This window comes from Hemiscyllium ocellatum, chromosome 9 (assembly GCF_020745735.1).
Source record: "Hemiscyllium ocellatum isolate sHemOce1 chromosome 9, sHemOce1.pat.X.cur, whole genome shotgun sequence".
NCBI classification, from domain to species: Eukaryota; Metazoa; Chordata; class Chondrichthyes; order Orectolobiformes; family Hemiscylliidae; genus Hemiscyllium; species Hemiscyllium ocellatum.
In genome coordinates, this window is record NC_083409.1 from 104438024 (window position 1) to 104459461 (window position 21438).

General features: G+C 44.6%; 1 protein-coding gene across 1 annotated transcript in view; it reads left to right on the forward strand.

The window, feature by feature from the left end:
* miga1 (mitoguardin 1) overlaps window positions 1-21438 on the forward strand; it is a 112114-nt gene that overhangs the window by 58042 nt on the left and 32634 nt on the right. Inside the window, exon 8 of the mRNA XM_060829613.1 lies at window positions 3115-3212. Within this exon, the coding sequence (XP_060685596.1) occupies window positions 3115-3212 (98 nt within the window). The remainder of the gene's footprint in view (window positions 1-3114; window positions 3213-21438) is intronic.

The following is a 21438-nucleotide window of genomic DNA, read 5'->3' on the forward strand; positions in this document are numbered from 1 at the left end:
AGGGCTTATGCTCGAAACGTCAAATTCTCTATTCCTGAGATGCTGCCTAACCTGCTGTGCTTTCACCAGCAACACATTTGCAGCTGTGATCTCCAGCATCTGCAGACCTCATTTTTTACTAGACCCATTTCCCTCTGACTAATGTACCTAACACCAGGGGCAATTCAGCATGGCCAATTCACCTGACCTGCACATCTTTGGACTGTGGGAGGAAACCGGAGCACCTAGAGGAAGCCCACACAGACACGGGGAGAATGTGCAAACTCCACACAGACAGTCACCCGAGGCTGGAATTGAACCTGGTATCTTGGTGCTGTGAGGCAGCAGTGCTAACCACTGAGCCACTGTACCATCCCTGGTGTCAGCTCAAAGAAGAGTTGTGGTTGGGTAGTTTTCCCACAGTGATCTGGCCAATATTTATCCCTTTATTAATGTCATAAAAAACAGATTATTTGGTTGTTGTGATATTGTTAGTGTAGGATATAGTTGAGCGTAATGATTAGCTGCTGCATTTCACTGGTGACTACACTTAAAAACAAAATGACCTCACGGCATGTAAACTGGAAGGTGCTATGTAAATATAGAAACATAGGAAGTAGGAAAATATCAAAAATTAACTATTCAGCCCTTCAAGTCTGCTCCATCATTCAATATGGTCATGGCTCATCATCCAACTCATACCCTGTTCCCACTGTCACCCCATGCCCTTTGATTTCTTTAGAACGAAGAATGAAATCTGACTCCTTCTTTAAAACATTCAGTGTTTTGACCTCTGTGGTTTCCTGTCACTCTCTGGGTGAAGACATTTCGAAACAAAACCGTAGCACCCAAAGGAAGCCCATGCAGATACAGGGTGAATGTAAAAATTCACACAGTCACCCAAGAGTGGAATCGAACCTGGGTCCCTGCTACCTGTTGAGCTGCCGTACCATCCAAGTCAACATTAGTGTTCCTTCCAAGAGTCAGTGCGGTATTCCTCCAAGGGGTCAGTGTGGGTCTGAGACTGCAGATGCTGGAGATCAGAAACAAAAACAGAAACTCAGCAGGACTGGCAGCATCTGTGGAGAGAAAGCAGAGTTAATGTTTCGGGTCCAGGGGCCCTTCCTCAGAAATTTCTCCTCATCTCAGCTTGAATGGCCCCCCTATATCTTTGGACTATGACCCCTGATGTTGATCTCCCCGGTCAATGGGAATGAATATCTTTCCAGCATTGACCCCATCTAATCCTCTCAGAATTGTATGGGTTTCTATGCGTATATTCTGTAAACACCAATGAATGATGTGAGTCTTCCTTTCTCTTATTGAAAAGGGTACAAGGTCACTGCATCCCCAGCCTCTGACAATATCACACAAGACTAGTTTACAACCTATTTATTTCTTGGGATGAAGGCTAGAAGTTATTGCCCCCACCTGGTTTACGTACATTGGCAGTTTGATTTGACTGGAAGGATTGCTCAGTTGGTTCAAAGGCAAGTTAAGTATTGCCCTTTGAAATCCATTTCAACCACCATAATTTCTTTGATTGAACCTTCTCTCAACTGTGCGCCTCCCATTTACCAATTCGCTATTCAGACTCCTCTGGGAAACAACCTGTACTTTGAATGGCCTGGAGTCTCCAATCATGACGGATAAATCTCCTTTGCCAGGTAGAAAACATCATGCAGACAGTTTTGAATCGATTAAATCTTTCATTTATTAGTTATAACAATCTTGCAACTGGAGAAAAAGCTGCAATGCAAATGGAGTTGGAGAGACTTGTGCATGAAACACAGAAAGCTAGCGCACTGGTGCAGCAGGTAAGTAGGAAGGAAGGGTTTATACCTGAAATGTTGACTCTCCTGCTCCTCGGATGCTGCCTGACTTGCTATGCCTTTTCCAGTGCCACGTTTTTCGACTCTAACTCTCCAGCATCTGCAGTCCTCATTTTCTCTTAAAGGAATGTTGGCCCTTATTTCAAGGGGGTTGGTGTATAGAGTAGGGAAGATGCTAGTGAGACCACATCTGGAGCACTGTGAGCAGTTTTGGTCCCATTATTTAAGGAAAAATGTCATTTCATTGGAGGCAGTTCAGAGGAGATTCACTCGGATGATCCTTGGGATGGAGGTATTGTCTTATGAGCAAAGTTTAAACAGGTTAGGACTCCACTCATTTGAATTTAGAAGAATGAAAGGTGATCTTGTTGAAACATTTGACATTCTTAATGGCATTGACAGGACAAATGCTGAGAGGATGTTTCCCCTCATGGGAGAATCTAGGACTAAAGGCCATGGTCTCTTAGGGATTTAAGATAGAGATGAGGAGAAATTTCTTCTCTCAAAGGGTTATGAGCCTTTGGATCTCCTTGCAAGAGGGGGCAGACATAGATAAATTCTTGACCAGTCAGGGAATGAAGAGTAATGGGGAAAGGGCAGGAAATTGGATTGAGCCATGATCCTATTGAATGGCCTATTAGGTCTGATGGGCCAAATGGCCTATTCCTGTTCCCGTTGCTTACGATCTTATGGTCCTTTGGCTGATAAAGAATATTTGACTGGGTAGGGTGACTGGTTTGACATGGTGCAGCGATACTCAAGGTCCAATTTGAGTAGACAACTTTACATTGCTTGGTCTTTATTTGATGTTGATGTCTTGACATTAAAGCAAGTTTAGGGAAGCAGATCAGCCATGAATTAATTGATTGGCAGGGCAAGTTCAAAAGTGTGTTGCTGGAAAAGCACAGCAGGTCAGGAATTCCAAGGAGCAGATATTCCTGATGAGGGGCTCCGGCCCGAAACATTGATTTTCCTGCTCCTCGAATGCTACCTGACTTGCTGTGCTTTTCTAGCAACACACTCTAGACTCTGATCTCCAGCATCTGCAGACCTCACTTTCTCCTTTTGACAAGTTCAAAGGTTGAATGGCCATAAATATAACAAATGGATTACAGTGGTTCAAGCAGGCAGCTCATCACCACTTTCTCCAGGGCAATTGGGGATGGATAATAAACACTGGACCTGTCCGTGACACTCATATCCTGGTCAATAAAGTAAACTGAAGAGTTGTATTGTAGTCTGCATCACTGCAGCTTGCTTGTGTAAATGCTCAGATCCAATCTGACTGTTCCTGTTTATACAGACAGGGAAACTGACATCACAGTCAGAGATACCGAAGACTTCTGTCTGAGAGACACCACCAGCATCGCATCGACAGACTCTTTTGTCTCAGCGGCTGAAGTGAGTACGTTCCGAATGCATGCAGCACCCCTCTCTACAATTCAATTGACTTTATCTCCCAACATTTAAAGAAGGTCCCTCGGTGTTTCCCTTAGTGTCCCCCAGTGTGTCTCCATCTCTATCTCTGTGTGTCTCTCTCTCTATCTCTCTGTGTCTCCCTGTGTCTCTCTGTCTGTCTCCCTCTGTGTCCCTGTCTCTTTCTCTCTCTCTCTCTCTCCCTGTGTCTCTCCCTCTATCTCCCTGTGTGTCACTCTCTGCCTCCCTCTGTATCCCTGTGTCACTCTGTGTTCCTGTGTGTCTTCCTGTACCTCCCTCTGTCTCCCTATCTCTCTCTCTCTCTGCTCCCTGTGCCTCCCTTTGTCTCTCTGTCTCTCCCTGTGTCACTGTGTTTCTGTTTGTCTTCCTGTGTCTCCCCTTGTCTCTCTGTCTCTCCCTGTGTCACTCTGTGTGTCTCCCTATGTCTCTCTCTCTCTCTCTCTCTCTCTCTCTCTGCTCCCTGTGCCTCCCTCTGTCTCTCCCTGTGTCACTGTGTTTCTGTGTCTCTCCCTGTGTCTCCCCTTGTCTCTCTGTCTCTCCCTGTGTTACTCTGTGTTTCTGTTTGTCTTCCTGTGTCTCCCCTTGTCTCTCTGTCTCTCCCTGTGTCACTGTGTTTCTGTTTGTCTTCCTGTGTCTCCCCTTGTCTCTCTGTCTCTCCCTGTGTTACTCTGTGTTTCTATGTGTCTCTCTGTGCCTCCCTTCACTTTCCATATTGGCAGCTACTACTGGGATGTTTCTTGTAACCTCTCCACTGAATCCTGATGAAAAATACTTGTTCATTTCATCCATAAATCTTTGTGTTTGAGAAATTAATAATGGAAAATGACTTTCTGTAGGACTAATGCTTGCTCTGTTAACTTTTCTTAATGTTTAGAAACACTGCTTGTTTTTATATTTTTCTACTTTTCACACAGGCTTTAATTTTTCCCTCTTCTAAGTTATTATTTACTATTCAGTATAATGTCCAGTCTTTTGACCTGTCGCCCATCTTTGTGCAATTATAGGCTTTTTCTTTAAGTTTGAAGTGATTTTTAACTTGTTTGTTTGACCTTGGATAGTGGGTTCTCCCTTGGAATTTTTCTTTCTTTTTGAAATGTAACTATTCTGTATATTCTGAAATATCCCATTAAATGTCTGCTGTTGTATCTCTGTTGACCTACCTGGTAACCTAATTTGCTAATTCACTTTAGCTAGGTCTGATTGCATCCTTCATAATTGCCCTTTAAAAGTTTAAAAGGCCTAGTCTTAGCCCCATTCTTCTCTCCCTCAAACTGAATATAAAATTCAGTCTGTTGATGGTCACATTGATTTGCCAAAAAATCAGTAATTAAATCTTTCTCATTGCAAGATACTATACCCAGTATAGCCTGCCTTCTATTTGGCTCAGAAACTAACCTGAAAATATTCTATAAACTCCTCATTCAAGCTACCTTTGCCTATTTGATTTCCTACTCTATATGTAGGTTAAAAGCCTTCATGATCATTACCGTATCTTTCTAAGAAGCTTATTATATCTTCTAATGTTCTCCAACCATGCTGTACATCTCTATGACTCTATCCTACCATGTGGTTACTCTGAGGGGACCAGTGCACCTCTCCTACAAGTGACTTCTTATCTTCAGCATTTCTCATCTCTACCCAAGATGCTTTTACTTTATTTCTTGAAATTTAGACATCTCCCGCTATTGTGCTAAGATAGCATTAATTAATAGAACCTCCACTCCTAGGTTTTCCTAGCTGCCAATCCTTCCTAAATGTCAAGTGCCCTTCAATATTCAAGTCCCAATCTTCTTCATCCTCCAGCCATGTCTCTGTAATGGCTGTCAGGTTATACTTACTTATTTTGATTTGTTCTATCCGTTCATCCATTTTGTTTGGAATGCCATGTACGATCAGATACAGAGCCTTAAGGTTGGTCCTTTCGTTATTTCTGTAATCCCAAGCCTTATCTGTTTATTTATTGTTAAATTTGTATTTGCTATCCTTTTCTGTTAAAATCTGTTATGATTTCTTGTATTTATATCTTGTCTCTTACCTTGCCTTACTTTTTAGTTTACCAGATTTTCCCAAATTTGGTTCCATGCCCAACAATATAAGTTAAAAATCTCTCTACTTCCCTCATAATGGGGCTCCTCAAACAGTGGCCTAATGGTCACCACTCTCAATTGTCATAAAACAAAACATCTGGTTCACTATCGTCCTTTAATCATACAATCCTCACAGTGCAGATAGAGGCCATTCGGCCCTTCACATCTGCACCAGCCCTCTGAAGAGCAAACCACCCAGACTCAGCCCTCCAGCCTCTCCCTGTAACTCCCCATTTCCCATGGCAATCCACCCAGCCTGCATATCCCTGGATACTATGAGTAATTTAGCATGGCCAATCCACCTAGCCTGCACATCTTTGGACTGTGGGAGGAATCTAGAGCACTTGGAGGAAACCCCCGCAGACACACGGAGAATGTGCAAGCTGCAAATACACAGTCACCCAGTTCCCTGGCACTGTGAGGCAGCAGTGCTAACCATGTTAGGGAAGGAAAACTGCCATCCTTATCTGGTCTGGCCTACATGTGACTTGAGACCCACAGCAATGTGGTTGACTCTTAAATGCCCCTGGGCAATTCGAGATGGGCAATAAATTTGAATTTGAATTGAATTTATTGTCATGTGTACTGAGGCAAAGTGAAAAGCTTTCTCTTTCGAGCAATACAGGCAGATCACAGAGTTAAGTAGCATAGGTAGTAAATAATAGGTAAACAGGCAAAAACAAAGACACAGGTACAGGCGAATGTTAAGAGCTTGAGTCCATTCAGTATTCTAACAACAGTAGGGGAGAAACTGTTTCAAAACCGGCTGGTGCGTGTGTTCAGGCTTCTGTACCTTGTCCCCGATGGTAGAGGTTGTAGAAAAACATTGCCAGGGTGGGATGGATCTTTGAGAATGCTGACGGCCTTTCCCTGACAGTGGGCCTGGTAGATAATACTGGCCACATCCCATGAATGAATGAAAAAGATGGAAATCATCCCAATAGTACAGCCCCAATTTCCCCATTACTGGCGCCTCATGAACCAGAACCCCTTTCTCCTGCCTCTGTCCCTGAGTCAGTCTAATCTTACTTTCCCTTTGCCAATTTGCACATGGACCGGGTAATAATCCGTGGATAATTAACTTGCCTGACTCCTCATATTGAACAAATTGAATTCCTCATATCCCAAAAACAAAGACCCACAGGCACTGGAAATCTGAAACAAATACAGAAATTGATGGTAAAACTCAACATCATTGGAGAGAAAGCAGGGTTACTGTTCTGGGTTAAGTGGCCCTTAACCCCAGTCTCCCAGTTTCTCCGTTTCGATCAGCTCTGTTCTGATAATGACACCTTCTGTGGGAGTGGGGGTCTCAGAAATATCCATCTTATTCCTCAACTCGGGATTTAGCATCAGTGTGTTTAATAGAGCCCTCAGCATGTCAGACAAATGCCCCGCACTTCGGCCCTCACCCCCTACCTTTCCTTCCAGGACACTGATAGAGTCCTCCTTGTCCTCACCTATATCCCACCAGCCTCCACCTCCCAAAAGGGTCAAAAGCCACCATTTAAGACCATAAGGCATAGGAGTGGTAGTAAGGCCATTTGGTTTATCGAGTCCACTCCGCCATTCAATCATGGTTGATGGGCATTTCAACTCCACTTACCAGTATTCTCCTCGTAGCCCTTAATTCCTCGTGACATCAAGAATCTATCAATCTCTGCCTTGAAGACATTTAGCGTCCCGGCCTCCAATGCACTCTGTGGCAATGAATTCCACAGGCCCACCACTCTCTGGCTGAAGAAATGTCTCCACATTTCTGTTCTGAATTGACCCCCTCTAATTCTAAGGCTGTGTCCACGGGTCCTTGTCTCCTCGTCTAACGGAAACAATTTCCTAGCGTCCACCCTTTCCAAGCTATGTATTATTTTGTAAGTTTCTATTAAGTCTCCCCTTAACCTTCTAAACTCCAATGAATACAATCCCAGGATCCTCAGCCGTTCCTCGTATGTTAGACCAACCATTCCAGGGATCATCCGTGTGAATCTCCGCTGGACACGTTCCAGTGCCAGTATGTCCTTCCTGAGGTGTGGGGACCAAAACTGGACACAGTACTCCAAATGGGGCCTAACCAGAGCTTTATAAAGTCTCAGTAGCACAACGGTGCTTTTATATTCCAACCCTCTTGAGATAATGACAACATTGCATTTGCTTTCTTAATCACGGACTCAACCTGCATGTTTAGCTTTAGAGAATCCTCAGCTAGCACTACCAGATCCCTTTGTACTTTGGTTTTATGAATTTTCTCACTGTTTAGAAAGTAGTCTATGCTTTTATTCTTTTTTCCAAAGTGCAAGACCTTGCATTTGCTCACGTTGAATTCCATCAGCCAATTCCTGGACCACTCTCCCAAACTGTCTAGATCCTTCTGCAGCCTCCACTTCCTCAGTACTACCTGCCTGTCCACCTAACTTCGTATCATCGGCAAACTTCACTAGAATGGCCCCAGTCCCTTCATCCAGATCATTAATATATAATGTGAACAGCTGCGGCCCCAACACTGAACCCTGCAGGACACCGCTTGTCACCGGCTGCCATTCCGAAAAAGAACCTTTTATCCCAACTCTCTGCCTTCTGTCAGACAGCCAATCCTAAATTCATACCAGTAGCTCACCACGAACTCCATGGGCCTTCATTTCTGCCACCTCCGGTGAGATGTCACCACCAGACACAATTTTCCTCCCCTCCCTTTGTCAGCTTTTCATAAGGACCATTCCCTCTGGGACAGCCTGGTCCACTCCCCTTCCCGTTTATTTCCTGCCCCCTCCTATCCGACACCCCTGACACAGCTTGCAGGTGAAGCAGTGCAATGCTTGCACTTCAACCAATCTTGTCTGTTATACTCGCTGCTCACAATGTGCTCTTCTCTACACCAGGGAGACAAAGCATAGTCTGCTTTTCAGAACACCTATGTTCAGTCTGCAAATACGACCCTGAGCTTCAAATTGCCTGCCATTTTAATATGCCACCCTGTTCTGGCCAACATCCCTATCTGAGGCTTGCTGCACTACTCCAGTGAAGCTCAGCACAAGCTAGAAGAACAACGCCTCATTTTCTGTTTGCAATCACTGTAACCTTCTGGACTTAATCCCAAGTTCAATAACTTTTAAGCTTGAGTGCCTTCTCCCATGTCCTTCCCCACACCAACACACCAGGCCCTGTCATCACATGCTGAAAATGTGTTGCTGGAAAAGCGCAGCAGGTCAGGCAGCATCCAACGAACAGGAAATTCGACCTTTCGGGCATAAGCCCTTCATCAGGCAAATGCAGTATTAGCATTCATTTCCAGAATACAAGAGTAGGGATGTGGTATTGGGGCTGTATAAAGCTTAGGTTCAACCATTTTTGGAATAGGGTGGGCCCCATATCTAAGGAAAGAGTGGCTGGCCTTGGAGGGGGTCCAGAAGAAGTTGACAAGAATGATCCCGGGATGAAGGGCTTGTCTTATGAGGAGGGGGTTGAAGATTCTGGATGAGGGGGAAATCTGATTGAAACTTATAGAATACTGAAAGGCCTGGATAGAATGAATGTGGAGAAGATGCTTCCTCACTTTCTCCTGTCATCACATGGTTTGCTTTCATCACAACCAAGCCATTTTCACCCACCAGTGGTTCCTATTATCACTCTTTTTTTTTCTCCCTGGCTCCCTATAATTTATCTCTTTGCCTGCCCACCTGCTGTTCTCTTTCTGTCTCTCTCCCTCTCCCTCTCTCGCTGGGCCCCACCTCCATCCATCATTACTCCTTTACCTTTACTACTTGAAAGTCTAAACGGCTCTGAAAAGAGACACATTATTTTTCATCTTGCACACATTAGGACAAGGTGTGCAAGCAGAAGAGTGCCAATTTGCAAGCAATCACAAGAACTTGTAATACAGGAGCAAATGATGCTGAAAAGTACAGAGAACCATAGAATTCCTACAGTGTGGAAACAGGCCATTTGGCCCATCAAGTTCACACTGACCCTCCGAAGAGTAACCCACCCAGACCCATTCCCCTACCCTAGCTCTGTACATTTGCCACCAACTAATGTGCCTAATTTGCACACCCATGAACACTATGGGGAATTTAGCATGGGCAATTCACCAAACCTGCACATCTTTAGACTGTGGGAGGAACCCACGCAGATATGCGGAGAATGTGCAAACTCCACACAGAGAGTCACCTGAGGCTGGAATCAAACCCAGGTCCCTGGTGCTGTGAGGCCACCGTGCAATCCCAACAAGGACACAGGTTTGCCAAGTACCCAGACTTTTTGTTCTAATATGCAATATTTGAATGTATTCCTATACCTCTCTGTTGCTTTTTTCATGACAACAGCTCAGCCACAAGACTAGGAGCAGAATTAGGCCATTTGGCTCATTGAGTCTGCTCCACCATTCGATCATGCCTGATATGTTTCTTAACCTCCATTCTCCTGCCTTCTCCCTGTAACCCTTGATCCCCTTACTAATCAAGAACCTATAAATATCTTAAAAACACTCAAAGACTTTGCCACAGAGGGCAGCGGAGGCCATGCGTCCTAGGGATTCACCATCCTCTTGCAGAAGAAATTCCTCCTCACCTCAGTTCTGAAGGGTCATCCCTTCACTCTGAAGCTGTGCCCTTGGGTCCTAGTCTCTCTGGCTAGTGGAAACATCTTCTCTACATTCATTCTATCCAGGCCTTTCAGTATTCTATAAGTTTCAATCAGATTTCCCCCTCATCCAGAATCTTCAACCCCCTCCTCATAAGACAAGCCCTTCATCCTGGGATCATTCTTGTCAACTTCTTCTGGACCCCCTCCAAGGCCAGCCACTCTTTCCTTAGATATGGGGCCCTCCCTATTCAATAAATGGTTGAACCTAAGCTTTATACAGCCTCAATACCACATCCCTACTCTTGTATTCCGGAAATGAATGCTAACACTGCATTTGCCTTCCAAACTGCCAACTGAGCGTGCACGTTAACCCTTAAAGCATCCTGAACTAATCCCAAGTCCCTTTGTGCATCAGCTTTCTGAACTCTTTCCCTATTTAGAAAATAGTTTATGTCTTGGTTCTCCTAACTAAAGTGCACAATCTCACACTTTCCCACATTGCATTCCATCTGCCATCTCTTTGCTAAACATTAACTGCTACCCATCCCCTTCTCATAGCCATCCCCTTATGATTAGATTAGATTACTCACTGTGTGGAAACAGGCCCTTCGGCCCAACAAGTCCACACCGACCCGCCGAAGCGCAACCCACCCATACCCCTACATTTACCCCTTACCTAACACTACGGGCAATTTAGCATGGCCAATTCACTTGACCCGCACATCTTTGGACTGTGGGAGGAAACCGGAGCACCCGGAGGAAACCCACGCAGACACGGGGAGAACGTGCAAACTCCACACAGTCAGTCGCCTGAGTCGGGAATTGAACCTGGGTCTCTGGCGCTGTGAGACAGCAGTGCTAACCACTGTGCCACCGTGCCGCCCATTATCTGCTGAGCCTGTGGATAGATTCCTGACCTCTTCCACACTGTCTTCCCTATTACTTGTTCTGGAAACTTTAATAACCTCTGCTGAGCCTTCTCCCCCAACCCCCTCTTTAAGTCATTCAAAGTCCTTGTGACTTTGATTTATCTCGATTTGCACTATCAGTTTATCTCCCATGGAGTCATACATGGAAGCAGTCCAACCAGTCCATGCCGACCACAATCTCAAATAAACTCGTCCCACCTGCCTGCGCTTGGCACATATCCCTCCAACCATTTTGTATTCATGTATTTATTGTCTTTTAAAGGTCATAACTGTACCTGCATCCACCACTTCCTCTGGACATTCATTCCACACACGAACTACTGTCTGTGTAAAAAGGAATTGTCCCTCATGTTGTCTTTAAATCTATCTCCTCTCACCTTAAAATTTGCCCCCGAGCCTTGAAACACCTACCTATGGAAAAGACACTTGCCATTCATCTGATCTATACACGTTATGATTTTATAGACCTCTATAAAGTCACCCCACAATGGCCTGTGCTCCAGTGAAAAAAGTCCCAGCCTCTCATTATAACTCGAGCCCTCTGTCCCCGGCAACATCCTGGTAAATTGTTTCTGAACCCTCTCCAGCTTATTAATATCCTTTCTATGACAGAGCAACCAGAACTGGACACTGTATTCCAGAAGCTGCCTCACTAACATCTGTCCTGTATAACCTCAATGTAACATCCCAACTCCAATACTCAAAGGTCTGAGCAATGAAGGCAAGCATGCTAAGTGCCTTCTTCACCACCCTATCTCTACGTTATGCAAACTTCAAAGAATTATGTACCTGAAACACAAGGATTTTCTGTTCTACACCACCCAAGGTTCTAATTTTAACTGTATAAGTCTTAACCTTGTTTGTTTTACCAAAATGTGATACCTCTCATTTATCCAAATTAAACTCCATCTGTCACTCTTCAGTCCATTGACCCAACTGATCAAAAATAATTCATTCTGAATGCTTAATTCAATAAGATAAAAAGCCTCTAAGTTTGTTCAGTTATTGAGTTGCCCTGCAATTTTATGCTTCCTTAGTACAATCTGACATTAACACATTCTGTTCCTTCCTTTATTTTCTGGTACCACCAAGCCCTTCACTAACCAGCAATCCTACAATCGCTATTTCTTTTGATTTTATCATTTTTCATGTAAATGGAACCCCCCACCCACGGTTTAGGGCCAAAGTTAACTCACCAAACAGTGTTGAAACTGTGCGAGATGGAGAAACTCCGAAACAAGTCATTTTTTTTCCAACAGTAATTAAGCTCACTCCTACGTTAGATAGGTCAGGTCACTTGGCCTGGATGGCTGGTTTGCAATACGATGTGATGTTATTAAAGTGAGTTCATTTCTGCACTGGCTGAGATTATCATAAAGTATTCTCATTCCCAGTCTCTCCCCCTCACCTGAGGCATAGTGACCCTCAGGTTAAACCACCACCTAATGTGTTTGCTCTAATGTGAGAGTAGTCTGATGGTCTGGTAGGACTCTGACTTTATCTTTTAGTTTGCCATATTTACACAGCCATTAAATACAATGAAACATACCTTGAACTTCATTATACCAAAGGTCTGAGCCACATTAAAATTTTCATTCTCCTCTGTCACTGCCTCATCTGGCAACTTCCAATAAGCAGTGGTTTACGTTGTCCAGTTAGTTGGAATTTTAAGGTAGCCTAACTGCACCTAATATAACCAAAAGTCGAAACAAAAATGTTCCAAAGTACTTATTATACAGTGAGTGTTGTGATTATGTGACTGAACTAATAACCCAAACACAGAACTGACTTCTGAGGAACACTTTTTGCAATTTTTTGCAAGGTTTGTCCCTCAGGTTGAGGTTTAGGGTGTAGGTTTGCTCGCTGAGCTGTAGGTTTGATATCCAGATGTTTCATTACCTGGCTAGGTAACATCATCAGTGGCGACCTCCAAGTGAAGTGAAGCTGTTGTCTCCTGCTTCCTATTTATATGTTTGTCCTGGATGGGGTTCCTCGGGTTTGTGGTGATGTCATTTCCTGTTCGTTTTCTGAGGGGTTGATAGATGGTATCTAGATCTATGTGCTTGTTTATGGCGTTATGATTGGAGTGCCAGGCCTCTAGGAATTCTCTGGCATGTCTTTGCTTAGCCTGTCCCAGGATAGATGTGTTGTCCCAGTCGAAATGGTGTTTTTTTTCATCTGTGTGTAGGGCTATGAGGGAGTGAGGGTCGTGTCTTTTTGTGTATCCTGTTTGTGGCTTCTGGTGTTTGTGTATCCTGGTGGCTCACTTTCTTCCTCTTTGTGCTATGTAGTGTTTGTGGCAGTCCTTGCATGGAATTTTGTAGATGACATTTTGTCCATGGGTTGTATTGGTTCCTAGAGGCCTGGCATTCCAACCACAACTCCATAAACAAACACACAGATCTAGATGCCATCTATCAACCCCTCAGAAAACGAACAGGAAATGACATCACCACAAACCCCAGGAACCCCATCCAGGGCAAACATATAAATAGAAAGCAGGAGACAACAGCTTCGCTTCACATGGAGGTCACCACTGATGATGTTACCTAGCCAGGTAATGAAACGTCTGGATATCAAACCTACAGCTCAGCGAGCAAACCTACACCCTGAAGACTTAGAATGTTAACTCTGTTTCTCTCTCCACAGATGTTGCCAGATCTGTTGAGTTTTTCCAGCGTTTTCTGATTCAGATTTCCAGCATCCACAGTATAATTTATATAATAATCCAGGGAAGCATAAATGACAGGTTGAGAATTAGAAGTCAGTTTTTAAAACCTGGTCTCAGAAATTAAAAGTGACTCTCAGTAAAAGTGGCTACATTAGCCCTACTGTTGTAAAAACTGAAGTAATACTCTCCAGAAAGGATGTTATGGATCAGACCCCCTCAAAACATTTCAAGAAAGTAGGCCAGACCATAACTTTTCAAGTTGTTTAAGCAGATGTAAAGTGGACATTCCAGGAGTGATTTGGTGGCCCAAACACTTAGTTTTAAACAAAGCAATGTCTTTGCAAGATTACCAAATAAAACACAAACACAAGAGAACAGAATATAGAATAACTTAACTACTTAAAAACCCACCAGACTATCCCAACTTAATGATGCTACCTCAGATACTTGCAACATCCCCATAAACACTGTTGGCAAAAAAGCTACAATCAAACACAGGGTCTTACAGGAGAAAACCGGGGGATGGGGGGAGGGGAGAGACAGAGAGAGAGACAGAGAGAGAGATTCAGTATGGAACACCCTCTTCCATGTAGCTGTTTCTTTGACCAGCAGCCTCAAAAACTGACTAGCGTCTCTGAACAGCAAGACTGCTAAAACCCAAAACCAGAGGAAAGCTGAACTGGGAGAACTGGCCGCTCCCCTTTCAATATACAAGTATTTTGTTTAAACCTTAAAACCTTTGGTCTGAGGCAGTACCTGTTAGCTATAATCAAACTGGCCTAAAGCCTGCCTAAACCAGACCTCCTGGAAAATCTGTGTTTATGACCCCTCCTAAAAAACATGCAAGGACAACATAAGCTTGTTCAGGGAGAAGCATCATCACAAGAGAAGCTAGCCACCAATATCCATAAGTAACTCCAAAAAACAAGGTTGGCTCAATGCTGCGAGACAGTAGTGGCTAAGTGAGCCTCCCAGTTGTAGATATTTTCCTAATCAAGTTGTTTAGAGATTTTATAACACATATCTGGCACAGGTGGAGCTTGAACCTCGAGGTGTGGATAGTATCTCTGCACCACACGATCCCTTGCCTCTCAGTTGTAAGTAGGTAGCCAGGGACAGGCAATAAATGCTGGTGCTGCCAGCATTGCCTGCATCTTAAAAGCTAATTTTTAACAAGCAAGAATCAAATAACAAAAGCAGGAAAGGCATTCTGAGTCTATTTAAGAAACTGGACATGGTGCCCAGGAATCCCTGCTATCTGCTAACAGATGGCTGCTGGCAGCTTGCTAAATTTATAATTGCAGCCCAGAGGTAATCAGAGAGGCTGTATTGACTGTCTAGTCTGAACGTTCTGACTATTTCTCTATACTGTTAATTTGGGGTGGGAGGGGTCATGCTCCTAATTTTTCTGTACTGGTCCTCAATGACATCTTGTGTTTTTAACACAATGGAACATCATGCAAGGCTAACCCACACAGAAATTGCTGCCAAGTCACATAAGGTGATAATAGAAGGGGTGACTTAAAGCTAGATTTTAAGGTGCACAGGAAAGGGAGGTAGAGATGTCCCGGGAGAGAGAATTCCAGAGCATTGGATTGGAAACCCAGCCACAGATGGTGGGCTGATTAAAACCAGGGAAGTACAAGTGGAGGAGGTCAGAGACCTCACAGGGTCGTAGGGCTGGAGGAGATGTCGGAGATAGGGAGGGGTTGAGGCGTTGGAGGGAGTGAAAAAGAAAGCAGCGAATGTTTAATGAGAGGTTTGCTGGACTTGAGTGCCTGTGTTGGTCAGCAAGCACAAGGGGCACTGGCTGAACAGGATCTGGTTGTGGGTTAAAATATGTCCAGTCGCATTCTGGATGGGCTGAAGCTCATGGAGCGGGACGGGTGGGAAGCTGGCCAGGAGACATTTGGAATGCTTCAGTCTAGAGACAATGGCCACTGGGTACCATGTGGCTCCTGTGAGGTGGGCAAAGCACCTCCACCCCTTTGACAGCAAAAGGGCATTTGTTTGGCAGAGGTAAACTGATAATTTGGGCTCTAGTCCCAAGGTTTTCATCACTTTGAGGAAACCTTGTACATATTGACACATTCTTAGAAATACCCCAATCAAAATATCAACACCTTCCCATGAACTCCCCAAAAATATCAACACACACCCTGAAGGAGGCCTTGCAAATGCAGTCTTGGAGACTCACATGGAAACACAACCCTTGGCAATCCTTGTAAATATTAACACATGCCAAGGAATCTCTACACATATCAACACATTGGCATATGCGTACCAAGGAGTGACCTCCTCGATATGCTCAGTTGAGAACGCACTGTTCCTTAAACACATTCGGAGGACCCCCTGTAAAAAGTAGCAGCCTGCCCCGTGAATTTGAACTGAAAAATGTGTTGCTGGAAAAGCGCAGCAGGTCAGGCAGCATCCAAGGAACAGGAGAATCGCCGTTTCGGGCATAAGCCCTTCTGATCACCAGCATCTGCAGTCCTCACTTTCTCCCCGTGAATATGAACGTTTTCCTGGGGATGTTCCATTTATGAGCTGAATTCACTAAGGTGCACAGTCTTGATAAAGGTATTAACTCTTTGGCTGTGCTCAGGTTTAGTGAGGACTCCAGCAAATGTAACAACCCCACTGGGAGCAGCAGATTTACTTGAGTGTCAGTTTTGTTTCAGATACTGTTTCTTGGTTAAACGACACATTAACCAGGGACAGGTGATATGATGTCAAGTTCAATTGAAAACTGACCTGTGCCGTTTTTATACTGAGGCTGAATGTAAACAAATCTGTCCAGATTTTCAGAAGCTTGACTAACACCGTGTATTTAAAAACCTGAACGAATGTAAGTGAGGCCTGAGGGAAATGTACACAAACTGTACCCAGTTTAAAATCACACAGCACCAGGTTATAGTCCAACAGGTTTATTTGGAAGTACTAGCTTTCAGAGCGCTGCTCCTTCATCAGGACACCCCCATATCATGTACCTCGCTTGAAATCCAAAGGCCATGTCTATTTGAAGGGAGACACTAAAATGATAATATGATTCGATTCCCTACAGTGTGGAAACAGGCCCTTCGGCCCAACAAGTCCACACCGACCCTCTGAAGAGTAACCCACCCAGACCCATTTCCCTTTGACCAATGCAACGAACACTATGGGCAATTTAGAATGGCCAATTCACCTGACCTGCACATCTTTGGACTGTGGGGGGAAGCCCACACAGACACGGGGAGAATGTGCAAACTTCACGCAGAAAGTCGCCCAAGGCTGGAATCGATCCTGGGTCCCTGGCGCTATGAGGCAGTAGTGCTAACCACTGTGCCGCCCTTATGCATCAAAATGCTTGTGTTCACTTACAATTAACGGTCTTAATTCCAGGTATGAACAAGTGCTACAGCTAACGCAACCCCTGAAGCCCCAGCTGAAAACAAAAAATGTTGGAAATCACAATGGGTCAGGCAGCATCGCGGAGAGAGAGCAGGCTAATGTTTCAAGTCTAGATAACTCCTCATTAGAGCTGGTGTGAAGTGTGGAGGGGGCAGCATTTATGCAGTAAGGCAGGGTGCTGGGGGAGAAAGAATGTTGGTAGTTCACTTTAAGTGATCAGAATGCGAGAATGGCAGAACAGTGGTGTGTTCCAGACTGGAAAGAACTGACAGTCCCATTGGAGTGGAGGGAAGGAAAAGAGAATATTATAACATAGAGTAAAAGGAAGACCTTTTAGAACTGAGATAGGGAGAAACTTCTTCAGCTAGAGACTGGTGAATCTATGGAATTCATTCAAGGCTGTGGAGGCCAGGTCATTGAGTATATTTGAGAATGAGATAGATCGGTTCTTGATTGTCAAGGGGATCAAGGGTTATGGGGAGAAAGTGGGAGAATGGGGTTGAGAAACTTATCAGCCATGATTTAATGGTGGAGCAGACTTGAATGGCCAAATTTCTGCTCTTATGCATTATAGTAATAGAGAATGTAGCAAGTAAAGCTAAAAGAAAGGAAAGGAATGGGAGTAGGTTCACAATTTGAAGGTGTTGAACTCATTATTGAGCCCAGAAGATTGTAAGTTCGTGGGAAGATGAGATGTTATTCCTCCAGTTCATGCTGTGATTCACAGGAGCAGTGCAGCAAGCTGAGGCCAGACAAGTGGGCATGTGAGCAGGATGCTGTGTGAAAGTGACTGGCTATGGGAAGGTCAGGATCATGCTTGTGCACAGACCAGAGGTGTTCTACAAAGTGGTCACCCAGTCTGCATTTGGTTTCTCCAATGTAGGGTAGGCCACAATGGGTGCAATGAATACAACACACAAGACTTGAGCCTCAAACTAGACCCACTCTCCGTGGAGAGGAACACAATCCTGGTGTTAGCTGCCCTCTTTGTCTCAACATTGTTCGTGAGCAACAGATTGAAAGGGAGTCATTGCAGAAACATCCCTTCATTAGTATGTTGCTGCAATGGGTGAACTGCTGGTGTAGTGGTATTCTCATTCTCAGAAGGCCAGGTGATGCTTTAGGAACCTAAGTTCAGATCCCAACTGACCTGATGGCAGAATCTGGAGTAGAGGCCGGATCATTAAAATGTTGAAGGCAGAGATAGGCAGCTTTTTAATCAGGAAGGGAATCAAGAGTTATGGGGAAAAAGCAGGAAAGTAGAGTTAAGGATCATCAAATCAGAACAGCCATGATTTCGTTAAATGGTGGAGCAGGTTTGATGGGCTGAATGGCCTACTTCTGTTGCTAAAAAGAGGCAGTGAATCAACAAATACAAAGATCGATTGGGATGGTGGGGGACAGGCAGTGGATCGGTTTCCTGTGATCTCCCCTTTGCCAATGCTTGAGGGGTCAGGAATCACATTTGAAAGATCTCATTGAGTTTGGAGTGTTAGTGAAATGAGTGCAATGCATGTTGTCATCTCAGCGCCGCTATTCTGTCTTCACCATGTCGAGGGGGAAATCAAACAGGGCGCATATTTCCTGTGGCGTTTACTTACATTAGTCAAGGTTTTGAAATACACTGTGCTTTGTTTAGCTTCTGAAATTTGACTGGATATGTCTACATTTAGCAGCAGAGGGGGAAAAAAAAACACTATGGGTCAGTTTTCAATTGAATTTGACGTCCCATCACCTGTTTCTGGTTACTGTGTTGTACAGCTAGGAAACAGTATCTGAAACAATCCATCAGTCAAGGAATTCCTCCTGCTCTCCGTGGAACAATTATATTCGCCTCTTGAAAACCCGCAAAGTAGCCCCAAGGAACGAAGAGAACTTGCACTGATAAAGCGCTTTCCACCACCCTCTCGATTTTCCAAAATGGTTTTCAACCAGAGAAATACCTTTCAACCTATAATCACTGTTGGGACGGTGCCTATGCTGCAGCCAATTCGACACAGCAAGATCCCACATGCAACAACGTGATAATGACAGGTCATCGCATTTATCCACGTTATGCTTCATCCATTCGTTCAACATGTCCATGTCACCAAAGCATCTCTGCACCGCCTTACAGTTCGTCCTCCCACCCAGCTTTGTGGCAAAACAGTATGGCTGCCTTTCCCCGGGAGGCAGGACACCTTCCAGCCCTCCATCTTGTAACTGAGTCTCTCATCACCTTAACTAAATTCCTCCTGACCTGTTATTGTTGATCTTGGCTGCATGAATATTGCAGTCCTGTGTCCCAGGGATCCTCCTCCTCCTAGGAGAAAGTGAGGACTGCAGATGCTGGAGACCAGAGCTGAAAAATGTGTTGCTGGAAAAGTGCAGCAGATCCTGCTCCTTGGATGCTGCCTGACCTGCTGCGCTTTTCCAGCAACACATTTTTCAGCATCCTCCTTCTCCTTTCAATTAGTCTTTCAAGTCCACCTTGAGCTGATGAATGGAGACTTGGCTTGAGATCTCATCTAAAAAGGAGGTGAGTTGGGACTTCTGAAGGGTCACCATGGGAATTATGAGCCTCCTTCTATGCTGTAAGTTTCAACAAATCTTAAGGAGAGATTGGATAAGCTTGGATTTCCACAGGGATCAGTGGTGGGTCATTTCTATCAAGCACCTTCTTCATTATCCTACCTGTCTGAAACTCCACTTTCAAGGAGCTATGAACCTGCACTCCAACGGCTCTTTGTTCAGCAACACTCCCCAGGACCTTACCATTAAGTGTATAAGTCCTCCTCTGATTTGCTTTTCCAAAATGCAGCACCTCGCATTTATCTAAATTAAACTCCATCTGCCACTCCTCAGCCCAATTTGTGGGCGGCACGGTGGCACAGTGGTTAGCACTGCTGCCTCACAGCGCCTGGAGACCCGGGTTCAATTCCCGACTCAGGCGACTGACTGTGTGGAGTTTGCACGTTCTCCCCGTGTCTGCGTGGGTTTCCTCCGGGTGCTCCGGTTTCCTCCCACAGTCCAAAGATGTGCAGGTTAGGTGAATTGCCATGATAACTTGCCTGTAATATTAGGTGCATTAGTCAGGGGTAAACGTAGGGGAATGGGTCTGGGTGGGTTGCTCTTGGGAGGGTCGGTGTGGACTTGTTGGGCCACACTGTAGGAAATCTAATCTAATCATCTGTAAGCAGGTTATGGAAGTAGTAAAAACGACAGGGTTTTAGTACTGGGTCATTTTAATTTACTCAGTCGGGATCACCACTGGAACCATTATTGTTTGTAATATTTTTAATGATTTGGATGGAAATGTCAATGGTTTGATTAGTAAGTTTGCAGATGACATAGAATTATGGAGAGTGAGGAGGTTGTCAGTAGATGCAGTAAAGAAGGCTTGTCCTCATTGGCTGTAGCACTGAGAATAACAATTCACAGGTCATGTTGTAGCTGTATAAAACTTTGGTTAGGCCACTTTTGCTTGCAGTCCTGGTCTCCAGACTGTAGGAAGGACGTGGAGAGGGTGCAAAAGAGTTTTACCAGGAGTTGCCTAGATTGGAGTGAATTAGCTATAAGGACAAACGTGGATTGTTTTCACTCGAGTGTCAGAGGCTGAGGGGTGACCTGATAGAAATATACAAAAATTATGAGAGGTATGGATAGGGTGGTAATGTCAAATATTTGAGGGCATAGATTTAAGGTGAGAGGGGAAGAGTTTAAGAGATTTAAAGGGGTGGCACAGTGATTAGCACAGCTGCCTCACAGCAATACAGACCTGGGTTCAATTCCACCCTCAGGTGACTGTAGAGTTTGCCTGTATTTTTGTCAGTTTTCTCTGGGTGCTCTGGTTTCCTCCCATAGTCCAAAGATGTGCAGTTTAGGTGGATTGGCCATGGGAAATTGCCCATAGTGTGCAGGTTGGTGCATCAGCCATGGGAAATGCAGCATAACGGGGATAGTGTAGAGGGTTGGTACAGGGTGAGATGCTCTTCAGAGGATTGGTGTGGAATTGATGGACTGAATGGCCTGATTCCACACTGGAGGGATTTTATGAGATGTGTGAGGCCAAGGTTTTAGACAGACAGTGGTAGTTGTCTGGATGTGCTGCCAGGGGAGGTGGTGGAAACAGATATGGTAACAATGATTAAGACAGACACATGAACAGGCAGAGAATAGAGGGCTATGGAACATGTGCAAGCAGAATGCGATTAGTTTAGAAGAGCATCATGGACAGCACAGACATGTGGGCTGAAGGGCCTGTTCCTCTGCTGTACTGTTCTGCATTCTATTTTTTTTATTCCTGTGCTGAAAACCCCTTGAGTTAAAGTTCAACAGACTACTTCTTTGTTAAAAGTGCAAACACATGACCATGTTACCAATAAGAAGACAAGCAGGAGGCTAGAAGAACACAGTAAGCCAGGCAGCATCGGGCGGTTCTGAAGTTGACGTTTCAGGTGTAACCCTTACCAATAAGCTTACATTTGTACGTAGCGTTAATGCCGGGAAAACAGCTTCACACAAAGGTTTTCAAACAAGTTCCCCAGCGAGAT